Source organism: Phacochoerus africanus, chromosome 2, assembly GCF_016906955.1.
Source record: "Phacochoerus africanus isolate WHEZ1 chromosome 2, ROS_Pafr_v1, whole genome shotgun sequence".
In the NCBI taxonomy this organism is placed as follows: Eukaryota; Metazoa; Chordata; class Mammalia; order Artiodactyla; family Suidae; genus Phacochoerus; species Phacochoerus africanus.
In genome coordinates this window covers 182,834,901-182,855,887 of record NC_062545.1, presented here as the reverse complement: position 1 = coordinate 182,855,887, position 20,987 = coordinate 182,834,901, and the positions used below count along the sequence as shown (strand labels likewise).

Below are 20,987 nucleotides of genomic sequence, written 5' to 3'. Positions count from 1 at the left end.
AACAAAAACAACTTGGAGAACTTGTAGGATGAGCTCCCATGGCAAGATTGGGTCTCTAATAAGAAAAAACATCTCTTCTTTCTTACCTTCTAAGACTATTGGCTGTTTAAGCCCTCAGTGAATATACTCTCTTATAAGATGATGTCTACGTAAGGAATGTGATAACAGGTTAGCTATTCCCATAACAAACGGCATGCATGTGTGTTGTGTAATTATTACTGGACTGAACATCCACACATAAAGTGCATGTGTGGGACCCAAGCCGCATCTGTGACCTACACCACAGCTCACGGCAGTGCCAAATCCTTAACCCACTGAGTGAGGCCAGAGCAATCCCACAATCTCATAGTTCCTAGTCAGATTCATTTCCACTTCACCACAGGGGGAACTCACAGAACTTCATTTTTCATTTTTATTTTCTTTTCCTCTTACTTTTTTTTTTTTTTTTTTTTTGGTGGCATGCAGTGGCTTGATGTGGAATTTCAGTTCCCAGGTTCAGGGATTGAACCTGGGCAGTAGCAGTGAAAGCACTAAAATCAAATCCTGACCACTAGACCACCAGGGAACTCCTCCAAAACTTCAAGTTAACTGTAGATTCACATTAATTTGTAAGAAATAATGCAGAAAGACCCCTTATAGACCTTTTGCCCTATTTCCCCCCATGATAACATTTTGCATAATTGTAGTATAATATCACAACCACGACATTGACATCAGTACAATCCTAGGGGTTTATTCAAATGTCACCAGTTTTACATTCACTCCTCATTTGTGTGAGTATATATTTAGATCTATGCAATTTTGTCACATGTGATCTGCTTTTGAATCTCAGCTCTGCCAACTAGCTATGTGGTCCTGAGCAAATTCCTTCACTTCTCTGAGGCCCAATTTCCTCATTTGCAAAATGGATATAAAAACGTCTGCCACCTAAGGGTGGTGTGAGGACTAGGTAAGTTTATCCTGTAGAGTTTCCAGCACACTGGATTCTCAATAACTGGTAGTTTCTTTCCTGTCTATCCCTTGTTCTTTCAGTAGCAGGGGAGCATTCTCCAGTTTCTTGCTGAGCTAACCAGGCTTGTGTATTATAATAAATCAGGTGTCTCCTTCTTCAAGGGCAATACATTCAATCCCGCAGCCTAAAGAGAGAACAGTGGTGTCACCTCCGGCCCACCACTGACACCTCTAGGCTTGGACTGGGATCCTGTTTGCATCCAGGTCAGGGGTGTAGGGATGAGGGGAGTGAGAAGCAGAAACTCTGGGGGAGCCAGAGGAGTAGGGATAGGAGGGAGGAGCCAGTAAATGCTGAACAATCACTGGCCTGAGGACCAGCAACGCCAAGGAGTTTCTGTCCTCTGTGGCTAGTGACCGACCGAGGGTTGGATGTACCCGGGGAAGGCTGGATAGCGGGAGGGAGGGAGCCTAAAAGGACAGGTGGCAGGTAAGGAAGCCAGTCTAAACCTGCTAAGAGGGTCGCATTCGCTCCATAAGGTTCAGAGTCAAGTCCGGAGCTCTTCCACCTCCTGGACCCCTCTTCCAATGACCGCCAATGGACGCTCGAGGGCTGAGTAATCCAAGGCCTCCTGGGGGCAAGAGAGGCACCTGAATCTCCACCCTGAGGTTCCACGGGCTGGAGGTAGGGACCATTCCCCGACCCGGAGACGTAGCCAGCCAGGTGTTGTAGGCGCAGAGGGGTGTGTGGGGTCCCTTTGGAAGAAAGGAGAGGCTATTGGGCAGGGGGGTCGACCTCAGGGCGCTGACCTCCTCCGCCTGGGCTCCCGCGAGCCGCGGCGTTTCAAATTCAAATCTCCCAGGCGACAGCCCCAGCGTCCCAGACAAAACGGGACCGGGCTCCGCGGTGCTCCAGCCACCCGAGGCGCAGAGCTGGTGGAGCGCGTGGGAGACGGACCCCTGTAAGTGTCAGGGCGGCGCCCGGCGCTCCTCCCTCAGCGGCCCCAGCTGCGCGGGCCGCGGAGGAGGAGCCGCGCCCTGGCCGGCGTCGCCCTAGCTCCTCCTCCCCGCGCGGGGCCTGGCCCTTCCTCCCCGGCGTCCAAAGCTTCGGGTGGCCGCAGCCGAGCGGGTAGCCGAGCGCGCTGGGCGCGGCTGTCCCGCTGCCACCGCCGCCGCGTCCGAGCTCGAGTGCTCCCGCGGTCATGGTCCCCGCGGCGGCGCCGGGCGCCTGAGCCCCGGGACGCGGTAAGCGCAGAGCTCTCTCCCGGGGACCCCCGCCCCTCGGCCTGGGGGTGTACAGAGGCCTCGGGCTGCCCCCGCGCTTCGGCGAGGCCCTGTGCTCCGGGGCGGCCCCGGCACGGTGACAGGCTGGGGTTTCCCCTCTGAGGCCAGGACCCGGCGGTGGCTGTCCCCGCGGGCCGGGAGCAGGGGGTGGTGGCCGACTCGGTCCGGGGCGCCCCCGCGGGACGAGGCGGGGAGGGGGCGGCGTGGGCGGCGGAGGAGGGGCAGGTCAAGGAGCGCGGGCTGCGCGGGCGGGGGGCGAGCGGGCGGGCGTGGAGGATGCGCGCCGCAGCCTCCGGGAGCCGCGCTTTTGTGAGCACTGCCTCCTTACATATGGAAATGACGCTCGTGCGGGTCCCCATTCGCGTCCTTTTGAAGGACGCCCGCCCGGAACCCTGGCGCCGGCTGCGAAGTATTGTCCCGCTCCCGGAGCCCTAACAAAGCGTCCTCCCCCGCTTTGCAGAGCACTGGAGGCAGGCGGCCGGCTGTGCGGGCGCGACGGAGAGGCCGACAGAAGGTAGGCGAGGATGGCGGGGGCCGAGAGACCTGCTTCCTGGGGACCCAGTGAGGTTTCTGGGGGTGGTGAAGGGCAGGCGAGTCGGGGGCGCAACCGCTTCACAGGCTGCCGGGGACCTGGGCGACGCGCCCTCTCACCGGCCGCACCTCACCTCCCGGGTCTGCAGCGCAGCAGGGTCTGGGCACCTTCGCTGCCTGCGTGGTCCCGGCCCGCAGCTGCCAGCTGAAAGCAGCTGCTGCGTGATGGTCGAGGAGCGGACTTTAGTCCGGGAGGGAGCAGAAGGGGCGGTTATTCGGTTGCCTTGTGCCACCCGGGCAGCCCTGTGGCTGAGAAACTGAAGTGAAACCTGTCTAGGGAACCCTGAGGTGTTAGCCTGGGCTGAGTAGCGGAGAGCTGATGGCTGTCAGTTAAGTGGGAATTATAGAAGGTGTGTGGAATCATTGCAGAGAGAAGGATTTCCCCAGTGCAATTACTAAGAAAAGGAGAAGAACGGAAAGACACTCCATTATTGCCTGAAAGCCTGGACCGCCAGACCCGCAGAATGGAAATATTGAGGGAGTAGCTTGGGTTCCAGGGGCTGGGATTCTGCAGCTACCAAACCGGTCCTTGACAAAAGGACAGAGCTGATGGAAACAGTTTACTGCTCAGAGCTCTTTCTGTGAAGTTGAGAGAGAAATGGGAAGAGGCAATTTCCCAGCCTCAGCCCTGACAAACCAGGGCTAGGGTGCCAATAAAATGGGAACTGGAAAAATCGTCCTACCGTCAACCTTGTTTCTAGACAACTTAGCTATTATGAGATCTTCTGCTTTCTTTACTTAACTGGGACAGATCCCCTCCTGGTGTTGAGGTATTCCTAAGACGGCCTTGCCATGCAACTTAACTCCTGAATTTGTGAAATCAAAATAGATTGCATGGTTGTCTTTTATGACAGATGTGGTAGCTTTTTAGGATTAGAATCCTAATAAAGTTCACCAAGGTACACAGGCTAAGCCTCTGAAACCATGGATGATTCTCACTGTGGCTCCCTTAAATATATTAACATAAATTTATATCTGTTTACTTGTTTCCTGAGGCTTGACAGTCTGCAAGGATAAGTTTTTTTTTTTTCTTTTTTTCTGTGTCATGTTAATTTTATCTAGAGTCTTCCCTAGTAGCTAGTGTACTGACCTGAAGTATTGAAAGGTCTTGCTCTGGAGTTGAAAGGGGCTGTGAAAATTCCCAGACTGTGTGTAACAGTTGCATTACAGGCTGGCTGATAAAACAATTTGTTAGGGTCTCCTCAGCTGTTGTCAATGTACTTAAGGCGGTGAAGAGAACTGTGAAGTTTGTTTGCAGGTTTGTTTATTTTCATCTGGTCTCTGGTGATTCCTTGGAGAAACACATTCTGACCGACAGTATAGATAAAGTGTAAGAGTTATGGATGTTCTAAATGGGTTAGACATCAGTAAAGATACTGCTAAGGCAGGAAAAGGCTTTCCAAAGGGCAACGGAGAGGCAGCCATCACAGGCACTGTCTTTGCATTAAAATGTCAAGGATCAGTCATTTTATAAGCACTTACTCGGAATGGCCTGGGTATCTTTTTTTTTTCTTGTCTTTTTTCATTTAGGATGTGTGATGACCCTTAATATCAAAAGATGTTAACTGTCACAGAGGGGGAGAATAGGGCTCCAGTGAATTCTGAACAGCCAATCTTAATTTAATAAGCAATGTTCTTATCAATAAGTCAGATGTTGTTCAAATCAGTTGTTTTAAATGTCACTGCAAATGACTTTCTAAAGTAACATTTTACCAGTCTTGATGCTTCCATTTTATGTCTATAATGAAAATACATTTTATCAGTCTAACGTTGATAAAGGGATGGCAAGATTAGCCAGACCATTTTAGAGGGATTCAAAGCAGCCTAAAGTCTTTTCAGGAACTTTATTTTTATAGATGCCAATTCATTTGTAAGCCAATAAATGATGTGGTTTGAATTCTAGCTATTGAATTTACATCTGCTGGGCAGGGGCTTGTGGAGAGATTTACCGAAGCTTACAGAAAGATATTTTTATCCTATTGACAAATGGAGTTTTTAAAAGATTATGGGAATATGCAAGTGAGCAACTTTATTTGAAAATCAGGACATTTTATTGTGATTTATATCAGTAATTAACCATTTATTCAAGCTTTTGAATGGAAAAATTACGATCTAATACTCTTTTAAAAAACAAAGTTGGGAAAATATTGTTCATAGATGTGAGAAGAGAAGCTTTTTGCTTTTATACCCCAGGAAACTGTGTATTCAGCACTGCAGGTATTCTAAATTAATTTGAATAAATATGGCTCAAGAAGTGAAAGTTGTTAAAAAGCTGTCTCTTTTAAGAAAGTAACAAACATGCAGCCCTGTTTTGGCTTCAGTAATTTTACTTAGTAGTGATTACAGTGATTGAATCTACCATGTGCAAGGCTAATGATTTTATTGCTCCAGCTATCCTGAGTTAACAACTTGATTGGGTAATCCACCTAACAGATTTAACAAAAGCTTGCGTTTGCCACATCATTCAGGATAGTAAAATGCTGAAGCTTAGTTATGTTTTAGGATAAATGCTAGTAGGATATGCTTAGTTAAATTAAATTTTTTTTTTTTTTGTAGTTAGCAGTGGTTGTTATTTTCTTTCAAATGTAATGTGATTTTTTTTTTCCTTCTGTGAGGCAGTGCTTAAGCTTTTGTGTTACATTTTTACACTCTGATTTTATTCTTGCTGATAACTGTGCTTTTAGTATCCAGCTGGAAGTGAGGTGCTATTTTAGCAGAGAGGAGTATCTGACAATAATCAATTTGATGCATATCCATTTGGGGGAGAAATATTCTATATCAACAGGTAAATGGAGACAGTTGCTTTTTCTGTTAAGCTTTTGGTAAACTTGAATTTATTTCTGTCATTATTTCATTTTATGCTGAAATTAATCCAAGATGGTAAACCTGGAAATCTTTGCAGCAAATTAAAGTGTTTGCAGAAAAGAGAGAAGAAAAAGAAATATTTTATTTTGACCATTGGCTCTGACTTGCCAAATAGTGAAGGATAAAGGCATGAATGAAAAGCTTTGCCAAAATAGTTTGTCCATGTCCATCTCTTTAGTTATAAAGTAACTGAATCAGTCACTTGGTGGTCACTGCCTGGACTGTGGACCCCCACCAGCTCTGTCTGAACACAGATCCAAAAGCATCTATTATGACAGCCAGGAAAAGTGGCTGAGCCAAGAGGGGCATCCAGACATTCCTTGTAGCTGTTCAGCTGCTGGACCATCTGGAGGGGAAATAAAAGGCCTGGGCTAGGGGATCTGGCATTGTGCTCATTTATTACTTGTTTTTTCCCTTGCCAGACTTTGTCCCCTTTTCATTCCCTCTGTCCCAGAGCAGACGTTCCCTTTGCCATTCTTACAAGCTCCTTTCTATACCTTGGACCCTGGAGAGTTCACAAGTTCACAGATCTACTTCATGCTGGCCTTATGTTGGGGACTTCATTATTCCAGCCACACCTCCACCTCAGTCTTCTCCAACCCTGACTGGCACTGTGATTTCATCATCCGGGGTTGCCAAGGGGAGCACAGTGACATGGGTCTCTAATGGACGTCCGTGTCAGGGTCTACACATTCTGGCAGCTTTGTTTTGAGTTATTTGGAAGAAAAATGCTCTGAATAGTCCTCATCTTGGGTGGTTGTTGGGTGGTAAATGTTTTGATTAATGGCTCTGTGCATCTGCCTCTTATTTAACCATCCCTTGTTAGAACTCCAAAATATTGCCCACATTGGCCCTTTTATTGCAAAGGACTCCTAAAGGCTTCACACAGTTGGATTGGGAAGGTAGATAGTGATGTGAGGCCCAGGTTTGTGGCAGGGTTTATAGAACCGGAATTGTCCTTGGCAATTTGAAGAACGATTTGTCACTCCAAACCCAGCTTCCTGCATCTCCAAGAAAGATTCCTGGCCCTGGTGAGTGTCCACTAGGCTCTGACTACAAAGCATTGAAACTGCACAGATTCGACACACTTAAGTATTTGGGGGGAAGTATTTGAACAACTACCAGGTTCTTGACTGTGTCTGTTACTGAAGACATGGGATTCTGCAAGGTCATTTTTGTATGAATATGTATTTTTTCTTTGCCCTAAATCCCAAAGCTACTTTAGGAAAAAGAGAAGGCTTATTCTGTGTATCCCTAGTGCCTCATGGGTTATGATTATTCAACAAAGGAATCAAGGAAGGTAGGGAGGAGGGAACCTCAATCCTTCTCACTTCACTTTGCAGGAGTTTGTGGCCACCAGGTGTTCCATGGTGGTTTTTAGTACACGGTGCTGTTCAGTTGGTTAACACATGAAAGTGGAGAGAAGTGCTTTGTCATTGCTACCATTTCAGTGGTCCCATTCATGGGTTCTGTGTGCATGTATGTGTAGGATTGAGAGACAGTATAATTTAGAATCAAACCAGAGTTCAGATCCCAGGTCCATGACCATTATTAGTGTTGTGTCCCTGGACAAGTTCCTTAACTCTGCCAAGCCCCAATTCTACATCTTAAATGGGAATATGATACCTACTTCAAAAAATTAGGGGGATTAAATGAGGTAATTTATGTAGAGTACTCAGCACAGGCCAGACTTAGAGTGAATGCTCAAAGTTAAAAAAAAAAAAAGTTTCTTCTGAACTCTCAACTGTATGTCAGTCTGCTTTTTTTTTTTTGATATTAAAGTGATCAATAATCTGCCTTTGAAGATCAAGGAAGCACTGAATATGACCTGCTGCTGTTACCATTTAGTGCTATGATATTGCTTATATGCATCATACACCCCCCACCCATTCTTGCTTTCTGGGATAAGGCATCCCACAGCTCCTGTTTTGGTTCTTTGAAGGCAGATCTATGGCCAGTTGACTTGTGTAAGTTACCCCTCTTCAGTTTACCCCCTTCTTTGTAAATTGCAGGTATTTGCTTGGTTGCTATTTCAATTTCCCTTTTGTATCCGCTTTCTCTGGGATTAGCTGCTTTGCTTACTGTATTTAACCATCAGAACAACTTTCCAGATGGATATTGGTGTTCTCTTCTATAAACAAGGGGACTTGGGAAAGTATTTTAGTGTTGATTCTCCTCTATAGAAACAGCACAACAAAAATGCAGCTGAAGTTTGTAAATCTGTTGATTTAATTACTAACGCGTAGAATCAAACCTCAGACGGCACTACATGATACATACAGTTTGGCAGTGGGTACTGGCTCTCTACTTAGGTTCGGTTGTGTCTAAGACTGGAAATGCTTTTGAAAAGTCATTGAGGGGGAGGAGTAGAAGTATACTTATGGATGAAATAGGCATTTCAGAGTCTTCCTCTGCTCATTTCTATAGCTTTCATTCTGGGTACGTTTCCTCGAAAGGAGTATCCATATACTAAATAAGACCATGATGTTTCCTGAGTTCCTGGTGTGAAGAACAGACTGTACTAAACATTTGGGGGAAGCTATAAAAGAAATAGAAATTGTGGACCTTTCCTTTAAAGAGATTTCTGCCAAGTGGGGAGAAAAATAATTCCTGCACATGAAATTACTGATGAACATTTGGGGAATAATATCAACCAGTAAAAATGCCTTATGTGCCAGAAGAGTACTGACAACTTGTCACCATATGAAACATCTTTTGGATGTTTCCATATGATCATTTGTTTCTACAGGGGTGGAGCAATTTTCCCCCTTCAGTCAAAAGAATAATCTCCTAAGTGCAGTTCTTGGGAAGGAGAGAGATGTAATAAAGAGAGAAAAAATGAAAGTTACTGTAAAATAAATGAGGTTTGGTTTAGTGAAAAAAATCAGTGACCTCCCAAAGAGCAGGGTATGATAGCTTATCAGATTCAAAGCCTCAAAAAAGATCAGGACTTCTCAGTGCATTGAGAGATTTTTGTTTTCTCTTATAGTTTATTTCAAATTTATTTACAGAACAGAAACATACAGACATAGAAAACAAATTTAGGGTTACCAAAGGGGAGGAGGAGAGATAAATTAAGAGGTTGGGATTAACAGATACACATTACCATTGTGAGTTTTATGGCCCTCCTTTGTTGGTTTAGATGGACATATCCCCAGCCCTTAAAAATAATTTTTAAAGGAGTTCCCATCATGGCGCAGTGGTTAACGAATCCGACTAGGAACCATGAGGTTGCTGGTTCGGTCCCTGCCCTTGCTCAGTGGGTTAACGATCCGGTGTTGCCGTGAGCTGTGGGGTAGGTTGCAGATGCGGCTCGGATCCCGAGTTGTTGTGGCTCTGGCGTAGGCCGGTGGCTACAGCTCTGATTCGACCCCTAGCCTGGGAATCTCCATATGCCGCAGGAGCAGCCCAAGAAATGGCAAAAAGACCAAAAAAAAAAAATAATAATAATAATTTTTAAAAGGGGAAGTGTTAGAGTTCTTTCACTTTTGAGGGTTTTTTGTTTTTTTTTTTTAATGCAAAATCAGGCAGAATCAGAATAGTCTAGGTTTTATGAAGTTAGATTCCAGTCCAGGGGACTAGAGAACTCTGAGAGTGAGTCTGAGAGCTGTGGCAACCCTGAAAATCCCAGATCATCCTGTCAATTCTCAGCAGATCTGAGCTGACGATGACTGGGTGGACTCTAAGTGAATCTCATTAGCTAAGCCTTGGCCTTGTCTAAATTTCTCTTGTGGCTTTGCTTACCACCTTGGTTTTTCTTTTCTGATGCTTTGATGTTTATTCTAGCACTCTCAAGTTATTTTGTAAACATTTACATGGTGATTAGTTAACCCAACAGACCAACCCTGGGAAGGCAGCCAGAGCCAGCAGCACCTTAATAGAAAAACTGATAATTAGGAGAAAAGACCCTGGAGACTGGGAACCTGGACCAGAACGTTTCCATTTCCCTGTAGTGAGTGGCCCCAGTAAAAATCGAGGTCTGTGGCCCAGCTGTTTGGATCCATCTTCTGAGCCTGCCTAGTTCTGCTGAAACCCTTGGGATGGTTGTTGGCTCTATTTCAGCTTGTCTTGTTTTGAACAGTTGTCTGTGGAAAGAAAGCAAAGCAGCCTAGAGCAGCCCTGCTGTGTTATGGAAGGCTCATTTATTTTCAGGTCTGGCCATGTTCATCATCCTAACATACGTGTTTCCCATGTTGTAATGACTTGCCCTGTGACATCACCTCTAAGTTAGAGTTTTCTGATCCAGGACTTGGTTTAGTTAAAGGTGTGCTTGTAAATGTAGGATGTTGGTTGCTAGGGACTGAGGGAGTGGGAATGGGGAGTTGCTGAGCAGTGGGTACAGAGTTGCAGTCAGGCAAGATGGAGAAGTTCTAGAGACCTGTACAGCAGTGTGCATAGAGTGAATGGTACAGAATTGCGCACTTAAAATGTTGTTAAGAGGGTGGACTCCATGTTATGCGTTTTTTTTAACCACAATCAAAAATTGTTGGCAAGATCAATACTTTTTTAAGGTGCTGCTTTTTATAGTCAGGGGGGTGGTTCTGTGAGCCTTGTTTGAGAAGGCTGAGGTCACCCTCTCAAGGGTATATGTCTCGTCTGGCTTCCATTGCATCATGGTGGAGGTACATTCAAATGTGAAGGGTTTCAGACTTTAGTTGGAAAACCCAACACATTAAAAGTGAATTATTGGGGGAATTCCTGTTGTGGCTCAGCAGAAATGAATCTGACTAGTGTCCATGAGAACACAGGTTCGATCCCTGGCCTCGCTCAGTGAGTTAAGGATCTGGCGTTGCCATGAGCTATGGTGTAGGTCGCAGACACGGCTTGGATCCTGAGTTGCTGTGGCTGTGGTGTAGGCTGGCAGCTACAGCTCCAATTGGACCCCTAGCCTGGGAACTTCCATATGCCATGGGTGTGGCTCTAAAAAGAAAAAAAAAAAAGTGAATATTGTGCAAGCAAAAAATCATTCTTCAAATATGAGGGAGCTAGAATTTTATGATAATCTTAGCAAAAATGTTTCTGAGAGTTATTGATAAATCCGTGTTTTCACATGTTCCATCAAAGAGAGAAAAAGCCTAGCATTAGGGTGGGTCAGAGAGATGGAAGACCCCTTAACCAGGAGTACAAAAGCAAGTAGGTCTAGATAGTGGAGGGTCCTGAGATTCTGTATGTTTCACATGTGGTCTGTGGCTCCTGGGAACTTCACTGTCTGAAAGGCTGGAGTAGTGTTTACCTGTGTCTCTAGGCAACTAAGCATTACCTAAAACTCCCTTGGGCTTAAGCAAGCTTCAGGGAATACTCTTCCTGTCATACCTCATGTACTTGCACCAATGAAGTTAATTGAGTTGCTTTTTAAGGAACTCATGGAAGAGGCATTTGGTTTCCTGTAAACAGGCGGTTTTGTATCAGATGTGTTCACCAGGTCTTTGCTGCAACCTTGTGTTCTGACTGCAAAGAGGGGCGTCTGGGCTGAACCGAGAGAGCAACATGGCAGACTTCAAGGTCTGGCAGGTCTTCTGGAGCTCTGACTAGCACTGAATAGGCTCCGTTGTGCTAATAGTCAGTTCCTTTGAAAGGACTGGATGTCAGAAGTGGTTTTTCACCTTCTGAGAGTCCTGGACCAGATGGACTGATAGAGAACCATTTTCAGTCTTGAGTTTGACACATTGGCTGCCTGCCTGAGGGCCAGGGAGGAGAGGAGGACACCTTTCTGCTTACCTGAAGCCCTCATTCTGGTAACGTTGCCTTGCCCCCACCAGGTCGAATCTTGTGGATGAGCACCTGGTGTGAGTGTGTGTGCACGGGAGCTCCCTTCGCCGGCCAGATCCTGGAGGGACCCGTGATCCTGCCAGGAGGTGTGGTGTGGTAGTACCTTCTCTGCTGATCCTCACACAGTCCCAGTGGATCTGCAGGAGGGGGCCAGGACAGGCACAGAGCACTCCCAAGACCCATGCTTGTCTCTGTCTGTACAGGTGAGTGCTGTGGGCTATGGGATGGATGAGGCAGAGCAGGACCAGCATGAGGCCCGACTCAAGGAGCTGTTTGACAGTTTTGACACAACGGGCACTGGATCCCTGGGACAGGAGGAACTCACTGACCTTTGCCACATGTTGAGCTTGGAGGAGGTAGCCCCAGTGCTGCAAGAGACGCTGCTTCAGGACAACCTCTTGGGCAGGGTAAGGCCTAGGAAGGGGTGGAGGGTGGGAAGTGGGTGCGGTTTCTGGGTTGGGGCAGGGGAACTGAATGTGTTGCAATTGGTTTGTAATATCCTGGTGGTGTGTGCTCTTAGCTGTTAACCTGATGAACAGAAGAAAAAATAAATAAATAAAAGTAAGGGGCATGCCATAGCAGTACCATGCTCCAGTGATGAGGGCCTGCTTTAATCTGTGCTTTGGCATGAAGGTGTACACTTGGTGCCTTAGATGAAAAGAGAAAAAGGTAACAAGAGGGTGTTTTTCAACTCTTTCCTTTTCCTTCGTGAATCATTTTATGGACTCACTTTCATGAAGGAAGGAGATGGAGATCTCCAGGGAAGGAAAGTCAAGTACAGTAAGGAAACAGCCATTCCCAGGCAGAGCAGCTTGCTGTTAGGACTTATTACTCCCCATAACGCTTTCTTAGGTGGGTTGTTTCTAGAGTAAAGTATTAATTAAACCTTTCACCCAGGAAATAAGACAGGAGGGTAAGTAAATACTGTGCAGGTTCATTTAAACCCCAGCACGGCTTGCTTCCAACAGTGATGTGCGTGTGTACTGATGTTAAGTTTTACATAAGAAAACGAATAGTCATGCTCTCCCGGTAGATCTAGAGAGATGAGTAAGGTGAGAAGGGGTCCTTTTTTTCCCTCTTGCTGTTAGTGGGAAGGCTGTCACAACCTCATAGAGTCTTCAGTTCTCATCATTAAAATTAAGAGCATTGTTTGTATGACTTTGGGTTGAATCTTGCTGCTGTCGTTTTTGAATGGATGAGGAGGAAAAATGGGCAGTACTTTTTGAGCTCTTCTGCTGCCATTGCTGACTCCCTGTATACACTGGTTTTGATTATGTGGTGTTAAATTGAGGAAGCAGCTGTGAAGCTCAACTTTATTGCAACGACCAGACTTCCTTTCCTTCACTTCATTTTCGGTCTCTTCTCTGGAACGTTAGGCAAGTGACCTCAGGTATAGTATTGGCTGTTTATGAGATGGACAGATTGGTGATCATTCTGAAGTTAAAATACAGGAGATGATATTTTCAGGGGCTTGGCACCATGAAGCTGGTGTTTAACAGGGCTTGTGTTTAAAGAAAGAAAGTGTGAGGGGTTTTTTTGCAAAAATAGAACCATTTTTGGATGCTTTGGGGGATTAGCTGCTCGTGAATTCATATGAGCCCTAAAAAAATATTTAAAGTTGTGCTTCAAAACACGTAACCACTCAAATGTTTCTGAGTTCTGCCTCAATCTCAGATACTTCAGGGAGCTGCAGACTAGGATTGCCCACTGTGGTCCCAGGGGAATCTCTGGCCTTTTGGTATCTGAGGAACAGTACCAAAGGGGGCATGTTTTCATGCCTATTAAAGCCTGAGAAGACATAATACAACTTCCTTGAAAGGCAACCCAAGGAACCCTCTGCTGTAAGGGGTTATTAGGAAATGTGGAACCCTCTGCTGTAAAGAGATTGCTTGTTGGCAGCAGATGGGCAGTTTGCTCTCCAGATGTTGCATATCTTTGCTCTCGTTAGGCAAACTGAAACAGGTTAACAGTTATCGATTGATTCGTTGACGACTTGACACTATCAGCCCACTTTTACATTTGCTCTTTGCCTGTGAATAATGAATGCCTAAGTGGTCTGTAGTGTGATATTTACTTAGTGAGCCAGTGATAAAAGTTAAATGAGGTATGCATATTGATTTCATGGGGAAGGTCCCTGGTGGTTGTCTTGAGAGTGGGGTTGGCATGAATTAATGCACTACTGTTAGATTTGCATTTTTAATGAAACTGAATTATTCTCCTCAGATGATCATGTAAACTTAGCCAGATGCCGTTAAGATACTCTAAATGGTCTACACTTTTAAATGAAAAAAATTCCTTAGACTTCACTGGAGATTTCTAGTTTCTATCACCTCGTGAATAGGGATCCAAAGTTTTAAAATTATAAGTTATTTCTGCTACCAGCCACCTTTCTTTTCTTTAGATGGTATTTATAGAAAAATGTTTAAAGGGTAGCAGTTTAGTTTAATTAAAAAGGAAAAAGAAATAACAGCCTGACAATCTAAACATATCCATTTATTTATTAATTTAGCAAATACGTATTGTGTGTGTCCGGCATCAGACATTCTCCTGGTCTTATGGTATGGGTGTAACTTACGTTTATGGTAAACTAAAGTTTTCTATTAAATTGGCTTTTGGATACATTAGTACCCATCAGCTTCCTAGATGTTTGGGGTTTTAATTTTGTCTTTTTTATCTTAACATGTATAATTTTTAAATACAGTAAAACCTCTAAGTCTTACCTCCATTGGAATTAGCTAAATTGATTAATTTTTTCTGTGAAAAATGTCATTGGTAATTTGATAGGGATTGCATTGAATCTGTAGATTTCCTTGGTAGTATGGTATTGATTCTTCCAGCCCAAGAACCTGGTAAACCTTTCCATCTGTTCGTGTTGTCTTCAGTTCTTTTCAACAATGTTGAAAACACTGTACACTGATTTTTATGAAAATGTTTTCAATTGGAGTACAGGTTTTTCCTTTCCTCAGGTAGGTTTCCTGGGTATTTTATTCTTTTTGATGAAATGGTAGAGATTGTTTATTTCTCTTTTGGATATTTTGTTGTCAGTGTAAAGAAATGCAACAGATTTCTGTATATTAATCTTGTATATCACAAGTTTACCGAAATCACTGCTGAGCTCTGGTAGTTTTCTGGTAACATCTTTAGTATAGCATCATGTCATCTGCAAAGAGTGATAGTTTTACTTCTTTTCCAATTTATATTCTTTTTATTTCTTTTTCTTCTCTGATTGCTGTGGCTAGGACTTCCAAAACTATATTGAATAAAAGTGGTGAGAGTGGGCATTCTTATCTTATTCCTGATCTTAGAGAAAATGCTTTCAGCTTTTCACCATTGAGTATACTGTTAGCTGTGGGTTTATCATATATGGGCATTATTATGGGAAGATGTGCCCCCTCTTTGCCCACTTTCTGAAGTGTTTGTATTGTAAATGGATGTTGAATTTTATTAAGTTTTTTCTGCATCTGTTGAGATGATCATATGGTTTTTTTATTCAGTTTGTTAATGTGCTGTATCACGGTGATTGATTTGCAGATATTGAAAAATCCTTCCATCCTCAAATTGTAAAAGTTGTATAGAAAGACAAAACACCCCAGATAGCCAAAACAATATTGAGAAAGAATGAAGCAAGAGCAATCAGGCTTCCTAACTTCAGACCATACTACAAAGCTACAGTCATCAAAATAAGATGATACTAGAGTTCTCACTGTGGCACAGTGTGTTAAGGGTCTGGTGTTGCTACAGCTGTGGTGTAGTTTGCAGCTGTGGCTCGGATTCAATTCCTGGCCCAGCCAGAAACTTCCATGTGCTGTGGGTGTGGCCAAAAAAAAAAAAAAAGAAAGAAAAAAAAAGATGATACTGGCACAAAAACAGAAGTATAATCAATGGAATAGGATAGAAAGCCCAGAAATAAACCCACACACTTATGGCGAATAACCTATAACAAAGGAGGTAATAATATACAATGGAGAAAAAACAGTCTGTTCAATAGGTGATGCTGGGAAAACTAGACAGCTACATGTAAAAGAATGAAATTAGAACATTCTTTAATACCATGTATAAAAATAAACTCAAGGTGGATTAAAAACCTAAATGTAAGACTGGATACTATAAAACTCCCAAGGAAAACAGAGGCAGAACTCTCTGACATAAATCACAGCAATATTTTTTTGGATCTGTTTCCCAGAGTAATGAAAATAAAAACAAAAATAAAAAAAATGGGACCAAATTAAACTTAAAAGCTTTTGCATAGCAGAGGAAGCCTACAGACTGGGATAAAATATGTGCAAATGATGTGACCGACAAGGGATTAATTTCCAAAATTTTTCAAATAGCTCACAGAGCTTAATATCAAAATAATGACCCAATCAAAAAAATGAGCAGAAGATTTAATAGACATTTCTCCAAAGAATACGTACAGATGGCCAATAGACACATGAAAATATGCTCCATATCACTAATTATCAGAGAAATGCAAATCAAAACTACAGTAAACCATCATTAAAAAGTCTAGAAATAATAAATACTGGAGAGGGTATAGAGACAAGGGAACCCTCTTACCCTGTTGGGTATGCAGCCCCTATGGAGAATAGTATGGAGGTTCCTTAAAAAACTAAAAATAGAGTTACCATATGATCCAGCAATCTTACTCCTGGGCATGTATCCAGAGGAAACTCTAATTTAAAAAAATACATGCACTCAAATGTTCATAGCATCACTATTTACAATAGCCACGACATGGAAGCAAATATGTATATATACTTACACAATGGAATGTTACTTAGCTATAAGAAAGAATGAACTACAAATATATGATATCACTTATATGTGGAAACTTAAAAATGATACAGATGAACTTATTTCCAAAATAGAAAGACTCACAGACTTTGAAAACAAACTTAGGGTTACCAAAGGGGAGATTGGGAGGGGGATAAATTAGGAGTTTTCAGATTAATGTATACACACTACTATATGTAAAGTAGATAATCCACAAGGACCTACTGTACAGCACAAAGAACTCTACTCAGTATTCTGTAATAACCTGTAGGGGAAAAGAATTGGAAAAATAATGGATATATGTGTATGTATAACTGAATCATTTTGTTGTACATCTGAAACTAACATTGTAAATCAACTATACTCCAATATGAAACAGTAATGCCATTTGTAGCAAGAGAGATAGACCTAGAGGTTATCCTACTAAGTGAGACAGAGAAAGATGAATATCATATGATATCACTTAGTGTAATGCAAAAAAAAAATGATACAAATGAACTTACAAAATAGACATAGACTCACAGGCATAGAAAAAAAAAGTATGGTTACCAAAGGGGATGGGGGGGCAGGGAAAAGATAATTTAAGAGTTTGGAATTAACAGATACACACTCCTGTATATAAAACAGATAAATGACAAGAACGTACTGTTTAGCACAGAGAACTATGCTCAATATCATATAATAACACATAATGGAAAAGAATCTGAAACCATGTGTGTGTGTGTATATATATAACTGAATCACTTTGCTGTATACCCGAAACTAATACAACATTGTGAATTAACTCTACCTCAATAAAAAAATAAGAGAAAAGGCATTGTCCCTCCAACTAATATTAATATTATCTATTTTCTATTTTAAAATCCATCATTCATAACTTCCTGTTTTTTTTTTTTTAACCCTAATGTTTTTTTTGATAGTTGTTAAGGAAAGTAAATCAACTTTCTCTTTTCATGCATGTTCCTAATAGGTCATTTACTGTCAAATTATGTTTCAATTAATCTGTCCGCTCATGCTTTATAACTTGAAGCCATGTTCCTCTGGGCATGGTGATTACTTTATAAATGTTTGAAGTGCCTGGAGCTTGGGGATCACTGATTTGAAGGAAAGAGGACATTGCTGATAGGTGTTTCCTATTAGATTTTCAAAAGAGCTCCTTTCATATCTTTGTTATCAGTTAAGCCCCTGTCAGGTGGGTCAGACCTCAAGACAAGGAATTCCTCGGGACTGACACTGAGGAACTTGTGGTCTACTCAGGTAGCATTCCTGACAGATGAAAAGTACAGGGAGTAAATACTACAAAAATTTAAGAAAGGGAACCGTGTTAGCTCCCTTAATGAATCATCCAAGTAATTGATACCAATCATAGGTGCTTCTTGTTTATTGTGTCTTTTAAATGAAGTGTTTCCACATGCCTCTCTATCTCTTTTATTAGAAATCAGAACATAAATATAATAATTTACTTTGATTTTGTTGAAGCCTTTAGTTAGATCCAGTTTTAAAAATACATTTTCCTTTCCTAATGGGGTATACTAACTTTGAGATAAGGCTGCCCTCTGAATTTCCTTGCGGTAATATTCAATATGAATCTGGGTGCTGAAGTACCTTATGTTCTTGGCTCTCTTCAGAGTCAGAACAAGCCACATGGTAGCAGAACTTACCATTGGCTTCCAGTGAGTTCCCTGGATATGGGGACTTTGGACATTAAAGGAAATTTGGAATTTTTTGTGTTAAAATTTGATAACTGCACAAATATATAATTCAACTCAGCTTTCCCACTTTCGTTTTCAAATGCTTGGAGTTTTTTATAAACATCATGATTAATTTTATATGGTGATTTGCTGATTTGTTTCTACTTCATTAAGCTTCTTAAGTTTTCTTTCTCTTATACATGTTTGGACCAAGTGAAAAGTGACTCAGAGATACACAAGTACTTTCTGGCGGTGACTATTTGGACTTGTTCTCTGTCTACAAGCAAAATTAGCCTTAATCATCAAACCGCCTGTTTGTAACTACCCCGTGTTCATGCTCCTGTCTCATATCATTCATCAGGGCTTTTTGAATGTGTTGAAAGGGAAGGTGGGAACATTTCTCATTGCATATCTTATATGTCTAAACTTTTGCTGTAAAGGGATTGAACCTAAACGGTAAGGGGTATTTTCTAATTCTGTATGGATCTCGTGACTCTGTAAACCATCACTCAATGCCTTTACGACAGTGTCATCTGGGGTCTATTTGAACTCCTAAGGGTCTGTAGTTCACATTTACAGACAAGAAGACCTGATTAAGAAGCTATAAGACTCGCTTCTTTTCTTTATTCATCTCTTGTCAAACTCATTGCAAACTTGACTTGAGTGTTGCGACCTGTGAACCTTGAGCCCCTCAGAGGATTTAGTCTGGCAGAAGGCTGTTGGGAAGGCCTTGTACTCTCAACAAGAGGTAGGAACAGTGCTAGACGGCTGTTCTCTTCTACCTACTTTATTTCAGAAATGACCGCCTCTCTCACCAGAGAAACAATGATCAGGAACACTCTTTAGATTTCTGCAGTATTCTTTTATACTTTTATGAGTAGCTTCTTGTTTTCCCTTTTTAAAAAATTTATTATTTTTTTTTAGGGCCGCATCTGGGGCATATGGAGATTCCCAGGCTAGGTGTTGAATCAGAGCCACAGCTGTCAGCCTACACCACAGCCACAGCAACGCCAGATCTGAGCCATGTCTGTGATGTACACCACAGCTCACTGCAATGCCAGATCCCCAACCCACTGAGTGAGGCCAGGGATCAAATCTGAAACCTCATGGATACTGGTTAAATTTGTTTCCACTGCACCACAACGGGAACTCTGAGGAGCTTCTTGTTTTGATGGTGGGGACTTAAAGTTCTTCAGGGTTTAGCGTAGTTTTTAGACCTTACTGTTCATCTGTATGACAGAGAAACTTAGAACCCAGATCTTGGAAAAGTATGGTGACTTGTCTGAAGTCAGGCAACTCATTTGAAGCAGCACCAGGATGGGAGCCCACATGTTCCAGTCCCTGAGTTTGTATCTCTCCGCAGCCTCCTCAGACTCCACATATGCAAAAGTGGATCTTTCTCCATCCACTGCAACCCACCCCCTTCCTCCGCCACCTTGGGATTTTATACTCTTGGAGCAGTCTTTGAAGTCAGACCTGGATTCAGGTACTTTTTAACCGAGTGTGCCTATTGTCTTAAATACCCTGAGCCTCAGTTTCTTCATCTATATAATGGGAAAAATAATACCCTTTTTGTAATATTGTGAGGAGGGTGACTTAGATTGTGTATAAGCCTTATCAAGGGCTTATCACAGAGCCAGGTGTTCGGTTAATTACCATGCTCTTTGTCTCCCTATACCCTCCCCTCCTCCATCCCTTATGCACCAAAAGGTTAGGCTTTTGATAAGTGGGAACTCCCCAGGGATGATTTTCTGAAAAAGCTTCTTAGAGTGGAGAATGGATTTGCTAGAAACTCTCTTCTGTGGCTGTGGTTTGCACCTATTTCCATCTGTAGGCAGGGTTCCTTGGATCCATCTTGGAGCCAACTTCATACAGTTTCTTCAGGTTTTATAGACCCACCTTTTAAAATGGCCTTGGCCTCTCTCTACATTGTCTGCAGTACATGACTGCTAAGCTACAGTTACCCAAATGCTGTATTTAGAAGAAAACATTTTGTAACAGCATCTTTCATTCTAAAACCACGTCTCTTTGCATAATGCTGTCAACCCTATTTTCCTCTTCATCAACCGTCTGGTGAGTCCATATTTCTGTAGCCATTTGAGCTAACACTTCATGTTTTGAATGTCTTTCTTTTTCTTTTTCTTTTTCTTTTCTTTTTTTTTTTTTTTTTTTTTTTGGCTTTTCAGGGCCAAACCCACAGCATATGGAGTTTCCCAGGGCAGGGGTTGAATCCTGGCTGTAGCCACCGGCCTACGCCACAGTCATAGCAACTCGGGATCCAAGCCACATCTGTGACCTGCACCACAGCTTATGGCAATGCTGGATCCTTAACCCCCGAGTGAGGCTAGGATCGAACCTAAGTCCTCAGATACTAGTCAGATTTGTTTCCGCTGAGCCTCGTCGGGAACTCCTGCATATCCATTCTTTGATTTCCCTTTGTATTAATAGATATAACCCTCCTCTGATGTGTTGATGATAGTTAGGCAGGCCTTTGTCTGGTCTAATGAGCTCACTTTGTTTGAGCCCTCTCATCTCAGCTCTGTTTGAAGTGTGGCCTGCACACATGGGGAAACAGTATGCATCTGATCTCTGTTATGACAGGACATGATTTTATGCAATGTTAAGTTCCTTTTTCTATTTCCGGTTGCAGGGTTGGGTTTTTTGGTGTGTGTTGTTTTGTGCGTGCGTGTATTTTGTGGATTGAAATAGCATTTGTTTCTTAGGCCGTGCTTAAATTCTTTTTTCAGAAAGGCAAACTGTGTTTCTCAAAAAGGATTCATATGAAATTTGGAGAGGGAATGTGATGAGGTCGATTTCTATTAAGCAGTGGTGACACATGACAGAAAATATCAGACTTGACTAGCCTTCCTATTAATTTAGTTTAAATGTCATGTGTGTTTTATGTCAGTCATGTAATTTTCCCATTGCTGCAGACTGCCCTTCCAGGCATACAGGACATAGGAAGGCTTGTAAAATGAATGGCAGCAATTATTATTCAAATGAGAGGGTACCAACCAAGGTATGCAGGGCTCTAAAAATCTGGTTACGTTGTGAGATTTAATTGCA

The 20,987-nt window shown here is 42.7% G+C and overlaps 1 protein-coding gene across 6 annotated transcripts in view; it reads left to right on the top strand.

Annotated features, from left to right (window-relative positions):
* The window catches only part of NIN (ninein), a 143,697-nt gene that overhangs the window by 27,610 nt on the left and 95,100 nt on the right, over nucleotides 1-20,987 (top strand). For 2 of the 6 annotated variants that reach the window (XM_047767301.1, XM_047767305.1), the window contains exons 1-3: nucleotides 2,015-2,193; nucleotides 2,693-2,746; nucleotides 11,661-11,864. In XM_047767301.1, the coding sequence (XP_047623257.1) occupies nucleotides 11,682-11,864 (183 nt within the window). In that variant the 5' untranslated portion in view covers nucleotides 2,015-2,193; nucleotides 2,693-2,746; nucleotides 11,661-11,681. Of the gene's footprint in view, nucleotides 1-1,488; nucleotides 1,634-2,014; nucleotides 2,194-2,692; nucleotides 2,747-11,660; nucleotides 11,865-20,987 lie in introns of those variants that run through there. The other 4 variants (XM_047767300.1, XM_047767307.1, XM_047767303.1 and 1 more) reach the window with 4 other exon arrangements.